Here is a 16,971-nt window from a genome sequence, read left to right as displayed (position 1 = left end):
AAACCCCAGTCCTGAGAACGGCCGGCGCTGCTGTAGCCTTGTCCAACTTTATTGCTCGCGAAGATCAGGAAAGGGGGGAGGGCGGGGGCGCAGCGGTTCAGCGGCCATCCCTGCTCTCCCAGGCGGCCGGCCCGGGCCCTGCCGTCGGGGAGGGGTTGTTCTGCGGGGCGCTCCTGGGACCCCCCCCCTCCCCCGGCCCCGCGAACACACGCCCACGCACTCACAAGGACAAATAAATACGGTCCGGACGGCACGGCCGTCCAGCCGCTCCCGTCGGTCGGGCCCCAGGGGCCGCCCTCCTCCGCCCGCTGCGGGGACGGCGGCGGCCCCCACAAGCGGCGCGCTGCGGCCGTGCGGCCCGGGTCCTCCGGAGCGCCAGCCCCGGGCGGCGACCCCGCGCGGCGGCGACAAAGCCTGCGCGGCGAGCGGGCGGGGCCTCAGCTCAGCGAACAGCGCTCGCGCCGGCTCAGCTGCCGGCTCAGCTTGCGGCGCCGCTGTTCCAGGCCGCGTTCCAGGCGCTCGTCCTCCTCCAGGGCGCTGCGAGGACACGGCTTCAAGTCAGAGTCGGGGCCCCTGGCCTGGCCTGCCTCCCCCCCGCGCCCCGCCCCAGCATGGACCCTACTCCACTCACATCCGCTCCTTGTGGTCCAGATCCCGGACCAGCTCGTCGCGCTGGTTCACCAGCGACACCAGCTCCTCGAGCAGAAGCTGCTCTCGGTGCTGCTGCGCGGCCGTTTTCAGCCAGTCTGAGGGCGGAGGAGGCTGAGGGTCAGGAGGCGCCGGCCCCTGCTCTGTCCTGGCTCTCAGCCCCTCCCGCCCCATCTCCCAGGTCCCATCTCCCACCTTCGATAGCTAGCATGGCCCGTAGCTCCCGGCTCAGCAGCTCGAACCGCCGCTCCAGGTCCTGCTCCTCGATGCTGGGGTGGGGGAGGGGGTGGAGGTGGGTCAGGGACAGGGGAACGGGAGGGGGAGGGGTCCCAGGGCTCTGACCGCTCTCTGCACCCCCCCATCCCACCTCATTACCCGTTGGCAGGGAGGGCTGGGCTGAGGGCAGCGCTATACCCCTGTCCCTGCGCCAAATCATCTTCCTTCCAACTGTTCTCCAAATGCTGGATGTTTATATTGTCTCCTCCCATCCCCACTGCTTTTTTTTTTTTCCAGTTAAGAAACAACCTTGCAGGATTATTTGGATGAACATTATTCATAAACAGCAAGTATTAGACTAGAATTATTCTGAAAAATGATCCAAAATGCAAAAGGGAAGCAAAACTGCCTTCACCGTGCAGGACTAGAAAAACAATCACGGCCCAGAGTCGCGTTTGACCCCACTTGGGAAACCAGCTCAGATCTCCCTGGGCCTCGGTTTTCCTTATTGTAAATAAACAGGTCAAACTGGGGCACTCAGCCCTGACCTGCCTGTACCACGTTTTTCTCTGGGACTTGGTTTTCTGATTCATAAAAATAGTACCAATTTAAAAGGTGTACAACTTATACAGGACTTTTGAGGGGAAAAAATAAGATGACTGAACAATTTTTCAAAAAGATCTTTGCAGAAAGAAGAAAGCGGTGTAACGGTAAATCGGTAATCGAAGCAGCCAAGATTCCCTGTCCTGCGGGCCCTGGATTGGCTGGGGTTGGCGCCGGCACTGGGCGGGGCCTGCCGGCACTGGGCGGGGCCTGCCGACACTGGGCGGGGGCGGCCGGCACTGGGCGTGGGCGGCCTGCACTCACAGGAGCTGCAGTTGGTCCTGCCTTCGGATGAGAGCATTCTTCTTGTTGACCAATGTGAACCATTCCTGGATCAGCACCTCCTCCTGCAGCCTGTCGGCACCTTGAACCAGGCCAGGACAGTCACCAGGCCTGCCCCCAAACCAGGTGGCAGGAGTAGGGTGGCTGGGGAGTGGGGAAGGGGCTTGCTTCCTTGTGGCATCCCAGAAGCCAGAGCCGTGTGCCTGCAGCAAGCTGCTTCCCTTGCCCAGCTGCAAATGGGGACAGTGACCCCAGCCTTGCCTCCTCCCACCTCCTCCCCAGATCAGGAAGGGCTGCAGGGCTAGGCAGATCTGGTAGCATGTGTTGGGGAGTGGACTCCAGATGCCTGCCCCACCTGACTCCATAAGGCTCCTCAGCTGTGTCTCCACCTCGGCTGCCCGCCCATCTATCTGTCTCTGCTCCTGTTCCAGGGCCTGCAGCTCTGCACACACATACTGACTTGTGTCCTGGAATCTTTGCTGCAAAAAAGGGGGGCAAAGGACAGGGTGGGCTCAGCCCAGGCTCTGCCTAGGAAGTGCCACCCACCAGCTCCACCCACCGCAGACCTCCTTACCAGCCCAGCCTCTTCCCCTGGACTTGGGGGGGGCTCCTCTGATGGGGGACTCCCACCTGCAGACAGAGACCAAGCTAAACCACCTCCAACTGACACCAGCCCCCCAGGGGTTCCCCAGCTCAGGATCTGTGAACAGCCTGAGCTGAGCTGGGTCGCTAGTCCTGCAAAACTACTCACCAGGGGGCTGCTGTGGGGCTGTGGTTGTGGGTGGACCAGGGGCAGGGCCGGGGTCAGGGCTCAGGCCTTCCTGTGGAGAAAGAGGCCAGTGAGGTCTTGTAGGGGTTTCCCAACAGCCCCGCCCTGGGGCCAGCCAGAGCCTCTTGCACACACAGGGCAGGACGGGCCCTCAACCTCAGGCCGTGCCACCCAGCTGCTTCTCCAGTCCGGCTACACAGAATTCCACCCCCACCCCCTCTAGGGAAAGTGCCTCCTCAAGCAAAGGTCACGGCCTTCACCCTCCCTGGCCCTGTGGTCCTGGGCCAGTCCACTGCCACGCTTGGAGCTTCACAGTCCTCGTGCCCTGGGCTGGGCTGATGACCCTGGCTTCAGGGGCTTGTGTGAGAGTCAGGGCTGAAAGGCTGAGAAGGGCCTGGCTGGGGCCTCTCCTTCCCCCCCCCCCTCCTCCATGGAGCTCCCTCAGGCCACCTCTGACTCCCATCACCTAGTGCTTGCGTCTCCATCATGGCCAGGGGCCACACAGTGACACCGAGCTGACCTGATGCACCTCATCTCCAGACCTAGGCCATCATGAGCTGGCACCTCCATATCGTGGCCAAAAGGGGGCACCCTCCCACCTTATCAGTGCCCATGCCTGGAGCCTGCTGTGTTCTCCACAGAACACTCAGAAAAGGTCAGCTTGGCTGGACCTACCCATTTTAGCCTGGAAAGGCAGGGCTGCTCCTTCTCTCTCTCGCTGTCAAATAAATAAATAAAATCTGCTAATAAAAACCACCTGCTGGGAGAGGCAGCTCTGGGGGCTCAGGTCCGCAGACAGCCCAGCCCCTTTGATGGGGCTCCTGCTCTGGCCAACCCTTCTGGGTCACAGGGTGGGGAGAAGGGGTTGAACCACCCCACTGTCCACTCCACCCTGCATGTCTCTGAGAGGCATCGCTGGACATACCCCACTCAGGTGCCATCCTCTGTGGCCCGGGTCGATGGCAGCCTCCTCACCGGCCACTACCCACGCCCTGCCTGTTGACTCTACCCTCAAGTCACAACTGAGGGGTCTTCCTAAAACCTTCACCTGCTGGTGTCACTCTCCCCCGGCCCCTGTCAGCCCCCAGCCTTGTTGTCAAGGCCTGGTGGCACCTCCAACCTCAACTCCTGCTACCCCAAACTGCCCCGGACACCACCCCCCAGCCATAGGCACGGACTTTTCGCTTCCCCAAATAGCTTCCTCAGCCTGGGCTGGCCTCTATCTGGGGCTGCCTACCATCAGCAACCTTCAGGACCCAGCTCAGCTCCACCTCCTCGAGGCCCCTTCGGGCTCCCACACGGCTTTCTGTCCCCCTTCCTGACCGTCACACCTCCTGAAGCCTCACTGATCCCCAGGCTGGACAGCGCTCCCCCATGGCTTCCCAGGCCTTCCCCATCACAGCGCCCACCCCCTCATGGCTGCTGGTTACCCATGTCTCCCCTGCCCAGAGGTAGCCCCTGCAGACAGAGTGGGGCCCAGAGGAGGCACTCAGGGCCCACCTACGAAAGGTCACTGACTAAATATTTATGCGTTGGATGCTGCGCATGCATTGACTCCTTTAGTTCCCCCAACAACCTTGTGAGTCAAGGGTGATTACCACCCCATTTCACAGATGAGGAAACTGGAAGTCAGAGATGAGGCTCATACAGAGCCGGGCTTAGGACCCAGGGCTATCCAATCCGAAGATTGGTTCCCAAGCTTGGCCACCAATTTGCTCTTTGCCTCTGGGCCAGTCATACCCTCTGGGACTCTGGTTGTGTCTTTGTATGTGGGAGAAAGTCCAGCCCTGTGTAACCTGGGGGTTGCAGAGCTCCAGAAAGGCATCTGGGGGAGAAAACAGTTCCCCTTCTTTGACAGCACCCTGAAGTGGTGTCTCAAGGCCACTCTGTGAGGAACTTTCATGCATTTGTTTCTCATCCTCAGGGAAAGAGCACAGAGAGGTTAAATGGCTTCCCTGGGGTCACACAGCCAGTCAATACTGCAGGGCCTAGTAGAAAGTGCCATTTAAGAATTCTGGATTCACGGGGCGCCTGGGTGGCTCAGTCGTTAAGCGTCTGCCTTCAGCTCAGGTCATGATCCTGGGGTCCTGGGATCGAGCCCCGCATCAGGCTCCCTGCTCCGCAGGAAGCCTGCTTCTCCCTCTCCCATTCCCCCTGCTTGTATTCCCTCTCTCGCTGTCAAATAAATAAGTAAAATCTTTAAAAAAAAAAAAAAAAAGAATTCTGGATTCACAGGTGAACCTCAACTTCCTCTGCCTCTTTCTTCATCTCCCTGAGCCTCAATGTTCCCACCTGCAAAATGGGGTAATCGTTCCTCCCTGGAAGGGGCATTGTGCAGAGTCAGGAGCTGATGAGGGGTCATGGGGGCAGGCCAGGCACAGAGAAGTGGGCACACCACCCACAGAGCAGGCAGAGGTAGGAGAGTGAAGGAGAAACCCCAACCTCAGCAACAACTGAGCTTACTCATACCAGCCCTGATGGGAATTCCAATACTTCCTCAAGTCTGACCCCAATTCCCCTTTCTACACCCTCATGTATGGCCCCTCCGCCAGGAAGTCTTACTGGGCAGAGGCGCCCTGCTCTCCTCATTCTGCTGCTTCAGCCCCACCCCAGCTTCAAGGTGCCTTACTTCATCCCATCCAGGACTTTGGGAGCTCCCAAGGGCAGGGACCGGCCTGACCTCCTCCCACCTCATGCATGGGGCATGGAGGATGGGAATGGCCAATAAGGAGGAGTCCTGGGGCGCCTGGGTGGCTCAGTCGGTCGAGCGTCTGACTCTTGGTTTCCGCTCAGGTCATGATCTCAGGGTCGTGGGATCGAGCCCTGCATCGGGCTTGGCGCTCAGCACAGAATCTGCATGAGATTCTCTCTCTCTCTCCCTTTGCCCCCCCCCCCCCACTTCTCTCACTCTCTCTCTAATAAATAAATAAATCTTTAGGGGGGAGAAAAAGGAGGACTCCCTTCCAGGCCTATGGGTCAAATATCTCCTGTGGGACAAGGGCTGGAGAGGGGCCTGGCTTGGAAGGACCAGATGCTGGGACTCGGGCAGAGAAAGGTATAGGATGGAGCCTCCCCTTTAAGATTTAAAGAGCCACTGACACACATCAAGGAGGCTGTGGCCAGAGGCCAACAGACCGGCCATGGTGGCTGTGTCTGACCCCTGCCAAACGTCTGCTATGGGTGCCTCCGGTGCTCTCCCTGTCTCTCATACACAATGCCGTGCCTCTGACTCTGTATTCAAGGCTCCTGCTCTGCAAGCCAGCCTCATCACCACCTGTGGGCCTTCTGGGAGATGAGTGGCAGGCAGATCCCTAAATGAAACCTGAGCTTTCCTGCTAACACACTTTTTCTGCAGCAGGTCCCCCCACTTGAGAACCACCCCCTCTCAGTTTTCATCTGGGAGAGCCTGCCCACCTTAGCAGCCCCGCTCACATGGCTGCTTCTTCCAGAAAGACTGTCCCAGTTTGTGCCCTCCTTTCTTTAGAACTCAGGGGTCATCCCCGGACAGCTGAAGGCTTGGGTGGCCTGACAGAGCTGTCCCTGCTGTCGCAGGCAGGACCGGTGCAGTGGGCAGAAGGAACCCCAGCTAGGAAAGCCACTTCAACGGCTCTGAGTCCTTGAGCAGATCCCTGCCTTCTTCGGGACCATCTCTCCTTCAGTGCAGTGACCATGTGACACCCTGAGAGCCCCTAACCTGAGACCTGCAGGGGCTGGGGTGGGGGACATCGGCACCCGGCAGGGTCTACGGTCTCCATCCTCCCGTTATCAGAGAAAAATGGGTCTCCAGGACCTGGAGTTAAAGATTCAAGTCAGAGATACTTGGGGTTGGGAGGCCCTGGATGGTCCCATCGAGCACAGAAGCTCTGTCCCCGCTTACAGGGCAATGGTGGCTCCTGGGTCCACCCCTGAAGGGAAAGAAACGCTCCAACCCACTTTACAGTCCATAAAGAGCGGTGCGCTGAGTGCTGAAAACATGGAGCCTTCTAGGAACTTCCTACTCCAGCCCATGATTCTACTACTTGGGTGTCAAGCATTAAAAACCATTAGCATATATCCCAAGGCTGGCAACAGAGGTGGAGGAGACCCTGCCCCGGCCGCCGCTCCGAGCCTGGGGGGCCTCGGCTTCCACGAGTCCCCAGAGCAGGAGCTCACGACCTCGCCAGCGGGCTCTTCCGCGGCACTGCGGTCCCTCCGCTGAGAAAGCGCCTCGCCGGGTCCAGCTGAGTCCCGCTGCCCTGAAGCGGCCGCCCTGGGCCAGCTCTGCCCTTGCCCCCCCCGCCCCGCCACTCCCGGGCCCGTGCTTCTCTGCCCCGCTCCCCCGGATCCCCGCGCCAGAGGAGGGCACTCACTGCAGCCGCGGCTCCGGAAGCTCTGGCCGCTCCGGCCGCTCCGGCCGCTCCCGCCGCTCCCGAGTCCGCGTCGTCCACCGAGAAGGAGTTGCTGTTCCGCAGCCGCGAGCGCCTCTTCTTTAGCAGGTCGGCGTCGCGCACGTGGGAGAAGGAGCCGTGCGCGCGGGGCGGGGGCACCGGCCCGGCCTCCCCGTTGACCGACGGCCGCCGCAGCCTCACGCCGCCCCCCGCGCCCGGCGCCCCAGCCCCGTTCACCAGCCCTTCGGCCGGGGGCACGGACGCCCGGGCCCCGGGGCCGTCGGCAGGGGCCTCCGCCGCGCGCGCCTCCGGGGCGGCCTCGGCACCGTGGTCCTTGGAGGCCGCCTCGGGAGCCGCCCCGTCCGCGCGGCTCTCGGGCTCCTTGGGCCCCTTGGGCTCCTCCGGCGCCTCGGCCCGGTGCTCGCGCAGCCGCTGCGCCAGGCCCCCCGCGTCCAGGCCGTCGGGCGCGCTCGGCCGGGCGCTGGCCACACAGTACGTGCCAGCGCCGCCGCCGCCCTCCAGCTGCACCAGCTGCAACTCCTGCCCCGTGCAGAAGGCGCGGATCTGGCACAGGTACGTCATGACGATGAGCTTGTCGGGCACCGACAGCAGCACCATGTCCGCCGGCTCCAGCAGCCGCGACACGCCCAGGGCCGCGAAGCCATCGAAGGCCTAGGAACGGTGGCCTGGGGATCAGCGGCGGCGGCGGGCGTTACCCAGCGACGCGGCGGCCCCTCCCTGGGCCGCCGAGGAGTCCCGGCGAGCCGCACGCCGGGGTTGGCCTAGCAACGCCTTCCCCCTTCTATTGGGGGAGATCTAGCAGCAGGGCCCGCCCCCGCGTCACCCAGCAACTGCACACCCAAGAGTGGTTTCGGAAAAACCATCTGGTGGAAATATGCTTTAAAACAAAACTAAGCTAAACTACGGGAAACGAACAATTTAAAGCCCAAGAGAGTAAAAAATGGCAGAACTTCCAAAGTCCAGGGCTGGGGCCCTGCAGCCCATAGATTCCTCTCCTAAAGACGGACCGGCCCTAAATCTTGGTCCTACCGCCTGGCTCTAGAACCTTTCCCTCCAGGCATTGCTCCCTCCCCATCTCACCTGCTTGTTGTTCTGTTTGATGTTGAGTGGATCCAGGGAGGCATAGTCACTGCCGAGCGAGAGAGGGGATTGGTCAAGGCTGGCCTCACACTGCCCCCCCGGGAGGCTCCCTCATTCATCCCCCCCACCCCTGACAGCTCACATCTTGTCTGGGTAGAATCGGTGCAGGATGGCACAGAAGGCCAAGCCGTTGCGCCACGATGTAGTGAAGTTGGTGACTCGGACGCCACGGTAGCCAGCGGTGACTTCCTGGCACCACTCCAGCAGGGATTGACTGGAGCTGACGGGGGCAGGCGGTGCCTAGGGACACGAGGATGGGCTCAGGGAATGTGAACATAGGACAGTACCCTCTGCCCCTCGGGCAGAAAATAGCCCCAGCTCTGGGTTTGCAGGGGTCACCAGACACCATTGGCCAGAGCCTTGGGACCAGGCAAAAGGGTTTCCTGCCCTGTGGTTATCTACCAAGGTCACCTAAAAGGTCAGTGGCCCCCAGGCAAGATCAGAGGTCACCAGCAGCCACACCTCAAGGTCAGCCCAGAAAATCAGCTTAGGGGTGTCCGGCTCCATGCAGCCCAGGGAAGACAAGATGGGGGAGCCAGGGCATCCTGAGAGAGGAGAGGGTGAGGGGGGCTCCTTGAAGCTGAGCCCGTCCCACCACACCCCAGTTGACCAGGTGGGTCCATGCAGAGCCGCCGTTAGCTCAGCCCCAGGTTAGTGGGAAGCAGCAGACTGGGCCCTCGGCGGCCCCCATCCCTACCTGGCTGCCTGGCAGCCTCCCGTCCTCTTCAGGCTCCTCTGGGGAAGAGGCCCCCGAGGGCTTGAGCACCCCGGCCCCTGCCCCGCTGGCTACCTGCGCCTCAGTCAGGCTGGCCTCTGGGAGGTTTCCCTCAGCTTCTTTTCCCTTCTCAGTCCCTGAGACCCCAGCTTCTGCTTCCTGGGCCTCCAAAACACTGGATTTGTTCTCTGGAGGCCCTAAACCCTCCATCTCTGCTTCTGGGGCCCCCCAAGCCCCAGTCTTGGCCTCTGAAACCCCCAAAACCCCAGCTTCCTCCTCCTGGACCCTCAAAACTGTAGTCTCTGCCTCTGCCTCTACTCCCTGGGGCCCTAAAACTCCATGCTTAGTGACGGAGTCCTGTAAAACCTCGTATTTGAGGGTCCCCCCGAGCCCAGTCTCTGCCTCCTGGATGCCCAAAGTCTTAGCCTTCACCTTCTCAGCCTCTAACACTGTAGTTTCTGTCTGTTCAGTCCCCAGGCCTTCAGCCTCTGCCATTCCAACCTCTGGCCCTAAAACCGCCACCTCTGTCTCCTGGGCTCCTGCTATGTCATTCTCTATCCTTGGGACCCCTGAATCCCCAGCTGCTAGCTCCTGGGTCCCCAGTATCTCAGCTGCTGCTGTCTCAGTCTTGAATCCTGGGACCCCTGAACTGCCTACCTCTGTTTCCTGGGTCCCTGCTATCTCAGATTTTATCCCTGAACCCCCCACTTTTATCTCTTGGATCCCCAATATCTCAGCCTCTGCCCTCCCAGCCTCTATCTCTGGCATCCTGGAACCTCCCATCTCTGTCTCCTGGGCCCCCCATATTTCAGATTCTGCTGTCTCAGGCTCTATCCTCAGTATCCCTGAACCACCAGCTATCTCCTGGGTCCCTAATATCTCAGTCTCTGTCATCCTAGTCTTTGTCCCCAGAAATCCTGAATCCCCAGCCTCTGTTTTCTGGGTCCCCAGTTCCTCAGACTCTGCCATTCCAGCAGCCTCTGAGTCCAGGACCCCTGATCCCATGGTCTCTGTCTCCTGGGCCCCCAATACCTCAGCTTCTGTTGTCCCTGTCTTTATCTCTGGGAACCCTGATCCCCCCATTTCTGTCTCCTGAATCCCCAGTACCTCTGACTCTGTTCCCAGGACCCTCAGATCCCCAGCCTCTGCCTCCCAGAACCCCAGACCCCTAGACATTACCCCCTGGTCAGCTGCTGGTGGGGCCCCCTGGTGCCTGCTCACCTGGGGCCTGACGCTTGCTGTTCCAACAGAGGGACCCAGCTCCGGGCCTGTCCCCCCAACACCAGGGGCTCTGTCTCTCAGCGCTGCACCCTCTCTCTCCTGGCCTGCGGCAGCCCTGGCCCCCTTAAGGTCACCAAGATGCCTGGTGTGCCCTGCAGGCTCTGCTGGGGGTGTGCTCAGGATCGCGGGAGGCTCATCCCTGGTCCTGACCCCTGTCCTCCCCTGAGAGCCCCTTGGAGGAGCCTCGGGAGTCTCCTTGAATCTTGCCTCAGCCATCACCCCTATAGGCTCTGGTCCCTTAGTGTCCACATGTCCCACCTTTGACCTCTGCTCAGCATCCACTTGACTCACTTCTGAACTCTCTTCAGCCTTCCCCACTCTGATGTCTGACCTCCTAGTGTTCACCTCTCTGACTCCTGACTCATGCTCAGTGTCCACCCCTCTAGCCCCTGGCCTGTCCCCAGGGCTCCCCTCCTCCACCTTGGGTTTCTGCCCTACCAAAGAGTCTCTGGAGTCTCCATCCTCAGTGCCTCGGCCCAGCCTGGCTCCCTGAGCCTCTGTCCCTTCCTGAGGGCTTTCCTGGGCCTTGGTCTCCCCAGAAGAACCCACTCCTGCTAGGGGAGCCCCTGAGGCTTTGGGAGCCTCATCTTCCCCTTGGGTGCCTGGGGGCCAAGGGGCATCAGAGCCTTTCCGGAGCCGAGGCGCTGGGGTGGGGGCCACATCCTGGCCTGGCTGCCTTGAGGACCTGAGGAGAGAGCAAGAGAAAGCATTGGGGAACCCTGTGGCTCCCCACTGTCAGGCCCATCCCCACCCTTCAGATTGCTAGGGCACTGGAAAGGCAGGTTGGCAGGGGAATGCAGCTTTCTAACAGTGGGGCAGGGGATGGAGGTGGGGCTCATTCCAAAGCTCACCTCTTCTCTGGTGGGGTTCCCGGGGGCCTGGGGGACTTGAGCCCCACCTGGCCCCCTGCTACAGTAGCTGGTTCTGACCCCTGGCCCCGGGAGGCCCTGGCTGGGGGCGCAGGGGCACTCACAGGGGCTGGGCTGGTATCCTCCGCACTAGAAGGGCTGGCAGCTGGGGAGGAAGGAAGGGTGGGGCGCTGAGGCCTGGGCCCTGAAACTGGAGGTCCATTCCCTCCCCAGCCCCAAACCCAGCCTGGGCCTCACCTGCCTGCCGGGGTTGTACCCGGCCCTCCTCCTCCTCCTCACGAAGTGTCTTCAGCTCCCGAGATGGGTCTGGGGTGGGCATGGGGGGCAGGTCAGCCCAGGGGAGGGCCCTGCAGGTCTGACCCCTTCCCCCCAACCAGAGTCTTAGGCCTACCTGGGAAACGCCCCAGCCTCAGGGCACCGCCCCGGCCTGCGAGAAGAGACAGGCCCTCCGATACAGAGAAAGAGAGAGAGAGAACCACAAGGACAGACAGAAACAAAGCCTTAACAAGCCAAAGGGAGGGATGAGGAAGCTAGTGGCTGAGCACCAGGGCGGGTGGTGAGGACTGGTGAGACTGGACTGCATCTCCCCGCTGTGCTTTTGGCCCAGCCAGCTCAGGGCAGGTACCGACCTGGGCAGGCACCCACTTGAGGCTGAGGAGAGGGCCTGAGGGACTCAGCTAAGGACCCAGGCCACCATGGGACCAGGAGCCAAGTTTGGACAGTCAGAGCTGCTGGGCAGGTTGGAACTGCCTGGGCCGGAGCGAGCCCCCAAATTGGGCATGCGCACGCAGGCCTACCCACTCCCCCCTCCTCCCTGCAGGGCAAGCGGCTCCCGCCCAGCTTATCCCCCACCCTCCCTAGGTCTTGGTGATCTCATCCCTGGCAGGCTGTGAGCCCACCTGGCTGGGGGACATGAGCCCGTGCCTCCGGGGTCCCCGGGCCATTAGCCTCCTCCTCGTCACTCTCAGCAAAGTCGTCCAGGTTGCCCACATCACTCGGCTTCACGCTCATGAGGCTCGCGAGACTCTGCATGTCATCGTCCCTGGGGAGGTCAGAAGTCAGGGGTGAGGGCCTCCTCCCTGGGGAGGTCAGAGGTTGCAGACCAAGGCCAAGGAAGGAGGGTGGGCACTCACGTGGCGCGGCCCTCCCGCAGCAGAACCCCGGAGAGCGTTAGGCTCAGCTCGGCTTGCACCACCTTCACCGACTTGGGCTTCAGCCGCAGCCGCAGGGCAACTGGGGCTGGCACGGGCCCCGCGTGGTGGGCCAGGTCCACCTCGGCGGTGGCCAGCACCTTCCGCTGCCCCTTGGACTCCTGTGGGCCAGGGAGAGGGGCCGGGGGCAGGGGCATCAGTGCTGCCCCAGAGTCCCCAGGAGCCCAGCCCCAGCCTGCCAGGCCACTCACATTCTCAATAACAAATGTCCATTCTTTGGCCTCGTACTGGTCCACGTGAGGGTCCTGGGAAAAGGACACTGGTGAGTACTGGGGCTCTGGGGTGAGGGCCGTGCTGTCTCTCCTACTGCACGTGGAAGGTATGTATGCATGCTGCCCCCTCCAAGGAGACCTCCTGGCCTACCCCCACCCCCGTCTTGGTTCTTGGTCTCACCCCTCTGTTCTCTCCTATTTGGATGGGCAACCCACTGGGGATCCCCCATGGCTGCCTGGGCTGTCATTGCCCCCCCCCCCTTCCCACCTATGCAGAAGGGCTAGGGACTCACCCTGTAGAGGGTCACAGAGATGTCCACGTTCTCCGGCACCATCCACACCACGGTGCCCCGGTAAGGGTTCTGGATGCCTGGCTGCCAGCTGTGGGCCTGCAGTGAGCAGTCTGAGGCCTCCCCTGACTCACAACTCTCCCCCCGCCCCACCCTTGGCTCTACACTCAACCTCATCTTTCTCTCCTTCTGTGGATTCCGATCCAAACCTGAACCTGACTCCACTCCCCCATCAGTCCTCACTCACCCACTTTCCCTGCACCCTCTGCTGGCCTCACCCCCAACCTGGACCCCCCCAGTTGACAACCTCCCCCACCTTGGAGCAGATGCGTCGGTTCCGCCGGGTCCATACCACCACCAGCTTGTCCGGTTGCCTGGGGGTGGGGAGAGGGGGTCTACTCAGTCAGGCCCACCCACCCAGCCTCTCCATCTCCTCCAGGGTCTTCCTTCTGCCCACATCCCCCTCCCCCAGGAGAGGGCCTGGACAGCTCCTTATCTGGAGTCACCCAGAGCAGGGTGAGGCTGCTCAGGCAGGGTGGGGCCCCGGGCAGAAGGGCAAAGGCCCCATGTGGGGCAGGGATTATGAAGACAGACAGTGAGAGAGACAGAGGCATACAGACAGACAGGCACACACAGAGACGGAAAGATACACATAAACCCAGCAAGGACCCTGCAAGAGACACACAGACTCAGAGACACCGAGAGAGACAGACTCGAAGTAAAACAAAGTCGTTCACTCACAAATATTTGGGGAGTGCGTACTGTAAACCCAGACCAGTTTAGAAGGCAGAGCAGAGCAAAGGAGAAGCGAGACCCTTCAGGGGCTGAGGACAACAGAGGTTGGGGAAGAGTGCCAGTCAAGAAGGAAAATAAATTAACAAGCTGACTTCAGGGAGATGGGAGAGAGCCACTGGGGTCTCCTTGAGGTTGGGGTGTCTGAGTAGAGGCTGTGCGAGGGTCTGGAGAAGGAGGGCTCAAGGAAGAAGGAATGGCAAGTGCAAAGAGGTTGGGGGGAGGCTCGGGGTCAGAGTAAGGGGCAGAGGGCGGGAGGTGGTCAGAGAGGCAGAGGGTCAGCTTGTCATTAGACACCCACCCAGGGCCCAGGGGCCCTGAGAATCAGCCATGCTCCCCACCTCTCAAACCCCGAGCCCTGGACTCTAGCTTTGCAGGGCCCCTGACTCCCACAAGGGGCATCAAGGAAGACTTCCAGAGGGTGACCTCCAGGCTGAACTGCATATGCCAGGGCAGACTCAGAGGAGAGGCAGACTTGTGAAGAGACAGATAACACAAGAGCGAAGAGTTGCCTGGGCAGGGCCTAGCCCCACAGAACTGACACGTGGCTGGGCCTGGGAGGGAGAAGGCCCTCTTGGATTAGAGGGTCCAACTGCTGTCCAGGAGGGTAGGGATGGTTGAGGGGACCATGAGGCCGAGGACAGTACAAGAGGCTTTCTTGCCTGTACCTAGCCCCATGCCAGGACACTTAGGTCCACCCACCTCACTGCCCCCCTGCAGGCTGAGCCAGGATAAATGGCTCTCCAGGAAACCCCTGAGGAGGCTGAGGCCCAGTGAGGTTGGGAGCCAGGCAAGGTCACAAAGGTCAGCCCAGAGCCGTCTGGCCTGCAGCCAAGCTCCCCTTCCCAACCCCAGACTGCCTGCGATGGCTGAGCCAGGGTAGCCATGGGGCCTTCCCAGAAAGGGGAAGCAGACAAGGGGTGCCTAGAGAGGGCGGGGCCTGGCTAGGCAGCCTGACTCAGGCTGGGCACTCCCTCCTGGGGAGCCAAGACCTGGGCAGGGGCAGCTTCCTAGCCTGGGCTCCCGGCTAAGAAGCCCAGGAGGCCCTGCCCACCCCCGTGACTCAGAAGCACTGACACTGCCCGCACCCCAGGCCTGCTCTCTGGGACCGTGCCCAGTGTCCCCCTGGCCTCACCCAGGATGCTGGGGCAGAAGGCCGAAGCCAGAGGCCAGAGTTCAAGTCCTAGCCCTGTGCTGTGTTACCTTAGCCAGCCCCTGGTCTTCCCTGGGCCTCACCAGATGCAGTGAACGGCCCTCTGGCTGGCGCAGTCAAAACCGGGGATATGGCTGCTGCCCAGGGGACCCTAGCCTCCTGCTCACTCCCCTCCCTTTGGACCCCATGATCCCTTCCTGCCCCCACAGCTCTTCCTCTTGGGAGCCTAAATTTAGCCCCGCCTGGAGGGTGAGGCCCCCACAGCTGTGCCCTAATCCAGCCAAGGGAAGCTGACACCAGCGAACACGTATATTTAGGGTGTGACGCAGGGGTCCCGGCAGCTGCGGGTGGGAGCATGTGAACAAGATGCCCCCGGGGCCCTGAGGCAGTCGGGGCCAGGTCCTGCACTCTCTCTCACGTATCTCCCCTCCCCGACCGGGCCACCTCGCCCTCCCCAAGCCCTCTCCTCCCAGATTCACAGCCTTCTAGGCCCTCAGGCCCCTTTAAGCCCAATCCCTGCCTCCCTCCTCATCCCTCCCGGTGCTCAGTTTCCCCTTTTAAGGACATTGTAGAGACATCCAGCCTCCCAGCACCCACTGTGGCTGAAGTGTGTGTGTGGGTTCCTCTGGCCCAACAAGTGGGCAGGGGAGGAGGGGGCAACATCCTTGTTCTGAGCAGTCCATGGGGGTTTCTGCCACAACCAGGCCACCCGCAGACCTCAGAATTTGCTCCCTTTTCTGATGTTACCCTGAACCATCCCTCTGGTCACAAAAACAGGAGGCCTCCCTTCCCCCAGGGCTGAGCCCCATGAGGAAGGTGTGGGCACGGACAGATGCTCAGGCCTGCAAGTTCTGACCTCCACTCCCCAAAAGCGACCCACACCCCCAACTCCAGGGGTCCCACAAGCTGCAAAGGCATTTTTCAGTCTCTGTGTCTGGGACACCAGGGCCCAAAGTGGGGGCAAGGGGCCATCGGGCTGGGGGCAGGGCTCTCTCGGGCTCCAGCGGCCTCATGGGGTCCCGGCGAGTCTGCGGAGCCCCCCGGGCCTCCCTGCCACTCACCATTTCTTGGTGCACTCCACCACCAGCTCGTGGTAACAGGCCACAAACTGGAACTTGGCGGCCCGCTTGCCCACGCGCTGCAGGCGCTTCCACACCGAGGTCATGGCCCCCGCCGCCCCCGCCGCCGGCTTTTCAGACTTGGGATTCGCGCTGGCCCGCGACCGCTGGCCGGGCCTGGGTCCCCATGGCCTCCCGGGCTGCTCTCCGCGCTGCCCGCCCCGTCCGTCGGAGATGTCCGAGGCTCGGACCCGGGGCCGATCACCCCGCTGCCCCCGCTGGGGCCCGCCGGGTGGTCCCGCTGAGTCCGCCGGCTCGTCCGGGGCGCGTCGGGTCGCGGGAGCGCTGAGCCGCGAGCGCGCCGTTTCCTGGAGCCGCACCCCCGTCGGAAGGCGGGCGGGGCTCCGGCGGGGGGCGGAGGCCGGGGCCGGGGCGGGAGCGGGGGGCGGGGCGGCCCGGCTTCCGGGGCCTCGCACCGCCACCGCGGTCGGGGGGGTCGGGGGGGGGAGCGTACCAAGGGGAAGGCCTGGACCGCAGCGCCTGCTCGTAGCGCGCGGAGGCGGTGTGGACGCGCGGGCCGGGGAGAGAACTACCAGCAACTTGGTGCGGCCCCGGCGAGCACTGCCCGGGCCGCCACCCTTCCTGCCCGCAGCCGTGGGAAGTACGTACTGATGGCCCCATTTCACAGATGAGGGAAACAGAGCCCCAGAAAGAACAGACTTGCTCAGGGCCACACTGCGAATCTGGGCCAGAGCCAACTGCCAACACTGGGGTGGCAGACTCCTGCTGTCACCCAGGTCTCAACCTAAGTAGGAAGGAGCAGTTAGGGGTCAACCTGGGTGGCCCTACCTGTGGGCAGCACGGCACCTGACTCCTTAGCTGTCAAGTGGGAAGATAGTCCCAACATCCCACAAGCAGCTGATTTCCAACAAGTGTGTGACCTTGGGCAAAGTAGCCTCAGTTTCTACCTCTGTTAAATAGGGATAATTATAGTTCTCACTCTTACACAGTCACTAAGAGTATGAAATCTTGGGAAGCATTCAGTACGGAGACTGGCTGATTTCCTGAGGTCTCATTGAACGGAATCCGTTATCGCAGGCTGGAAAGTGTGCGTGTGTGTGCGCGCGTGCGCGCCCACGTTCATCACACACGTGTTTACTCTCCCTCCCCTAAGAAGCCTGCCCCAGGCGTTAGCCGCCTTGTTCACACCTAGATTAGAGCTCTTATCGCCTACCCGCGGGCCCGGCATGGTAATGAGCACCTGCAGGTATCAGGCCCAGAGTTAGAGAACTGCCCCGGGGCAGCATATCAGCTTCTTTCCCTCCCTGCCAGCACTCAGCAAGA

General features: G+C 61.9%; 1 protein-coding gene across 10 annotated transcripts; it reads right to left on the bottom strand.

Annotated features, from left to right (window-relative positions):
* Positions 1 to 12: 12 nt before the first annotated feature.
* EHBP1L1 (EH domain binding protein 1 like 1) lies at positions 13 to 16,020 on the bottom strand. Of its 10 annotated transcripts, none has more exons than XM_035013227.1 (20): positions 15,631 to 16,020; positions 12,941 to 12,998; positions 12,628 to 12,723; positions 12,314 to 12,367; positions 12,045 to 12,223; positions 11,811 to 11,953; positions 11,303 to 11,338; positions 11,149 to 11,217; positions 10,894 to 11,056; positions 8,744 to 10,727; positions 8,129 to 8,286; positions 7,987 to 8,035; positions 6,868 to 7,557; positions 2,501 to 2,570; positions 2,324 to 2,397; positions 2,105 to 2,228; positions 1,732 to 1,831; positions 844 to 917; positions 632 to 746; positions 13 to 537 (listed from the first exon to the last, which is right to left on the bottom strand). In XM_035013227.1, exons 1-20 carry the CDS (start codon positions 15,732 to 15,734, stop codon positions 438 to 440), a joined length of 4,440 nt encoding a protein of 1,479 aa, XP_034869118.1. In that variant the 5' UTR covers positions 15,735 to 16,020; the 3' UTR covers positions 13 to 437. The 10 variants fall into 10 exon arrangements, with proteins under 10 accessions (XP_034869118.1, XP_034869119.1, XP_034869122.1 ...); XM_035013228.1 differs by having other exon boundaries at positions 2,324 to 2,379; XM_035013231.1 differs by having other exon boundaries at positions 9,983 to 10,727.
* Between the last annotated feature and the right edge of the window lie 951 nt (positions 16,021 to 16,971).

The sequence above is a fragment of the Mirounga leonina genome, unplaced genomic scaffold (genome assembly GCF_011800145.1).
Source record: "Mirounga leonina isolate KUSES-001 unplaced genomic scaffold, KU_Mleo_1.0 Mir_166, whole genome shotgun sequence".
Classification (NCBI taxonomy): Eukaryota; Metazoa; Chordata; class Mammalia; order Carnivora; family Phocidae; genus Mirounga; species Mirounga leonina.
The sequence above is the reverse complement of the archived record's forward strand: the minus strand, read 5'-3'. Positions and strand labels throughout refer to the sequence as shown.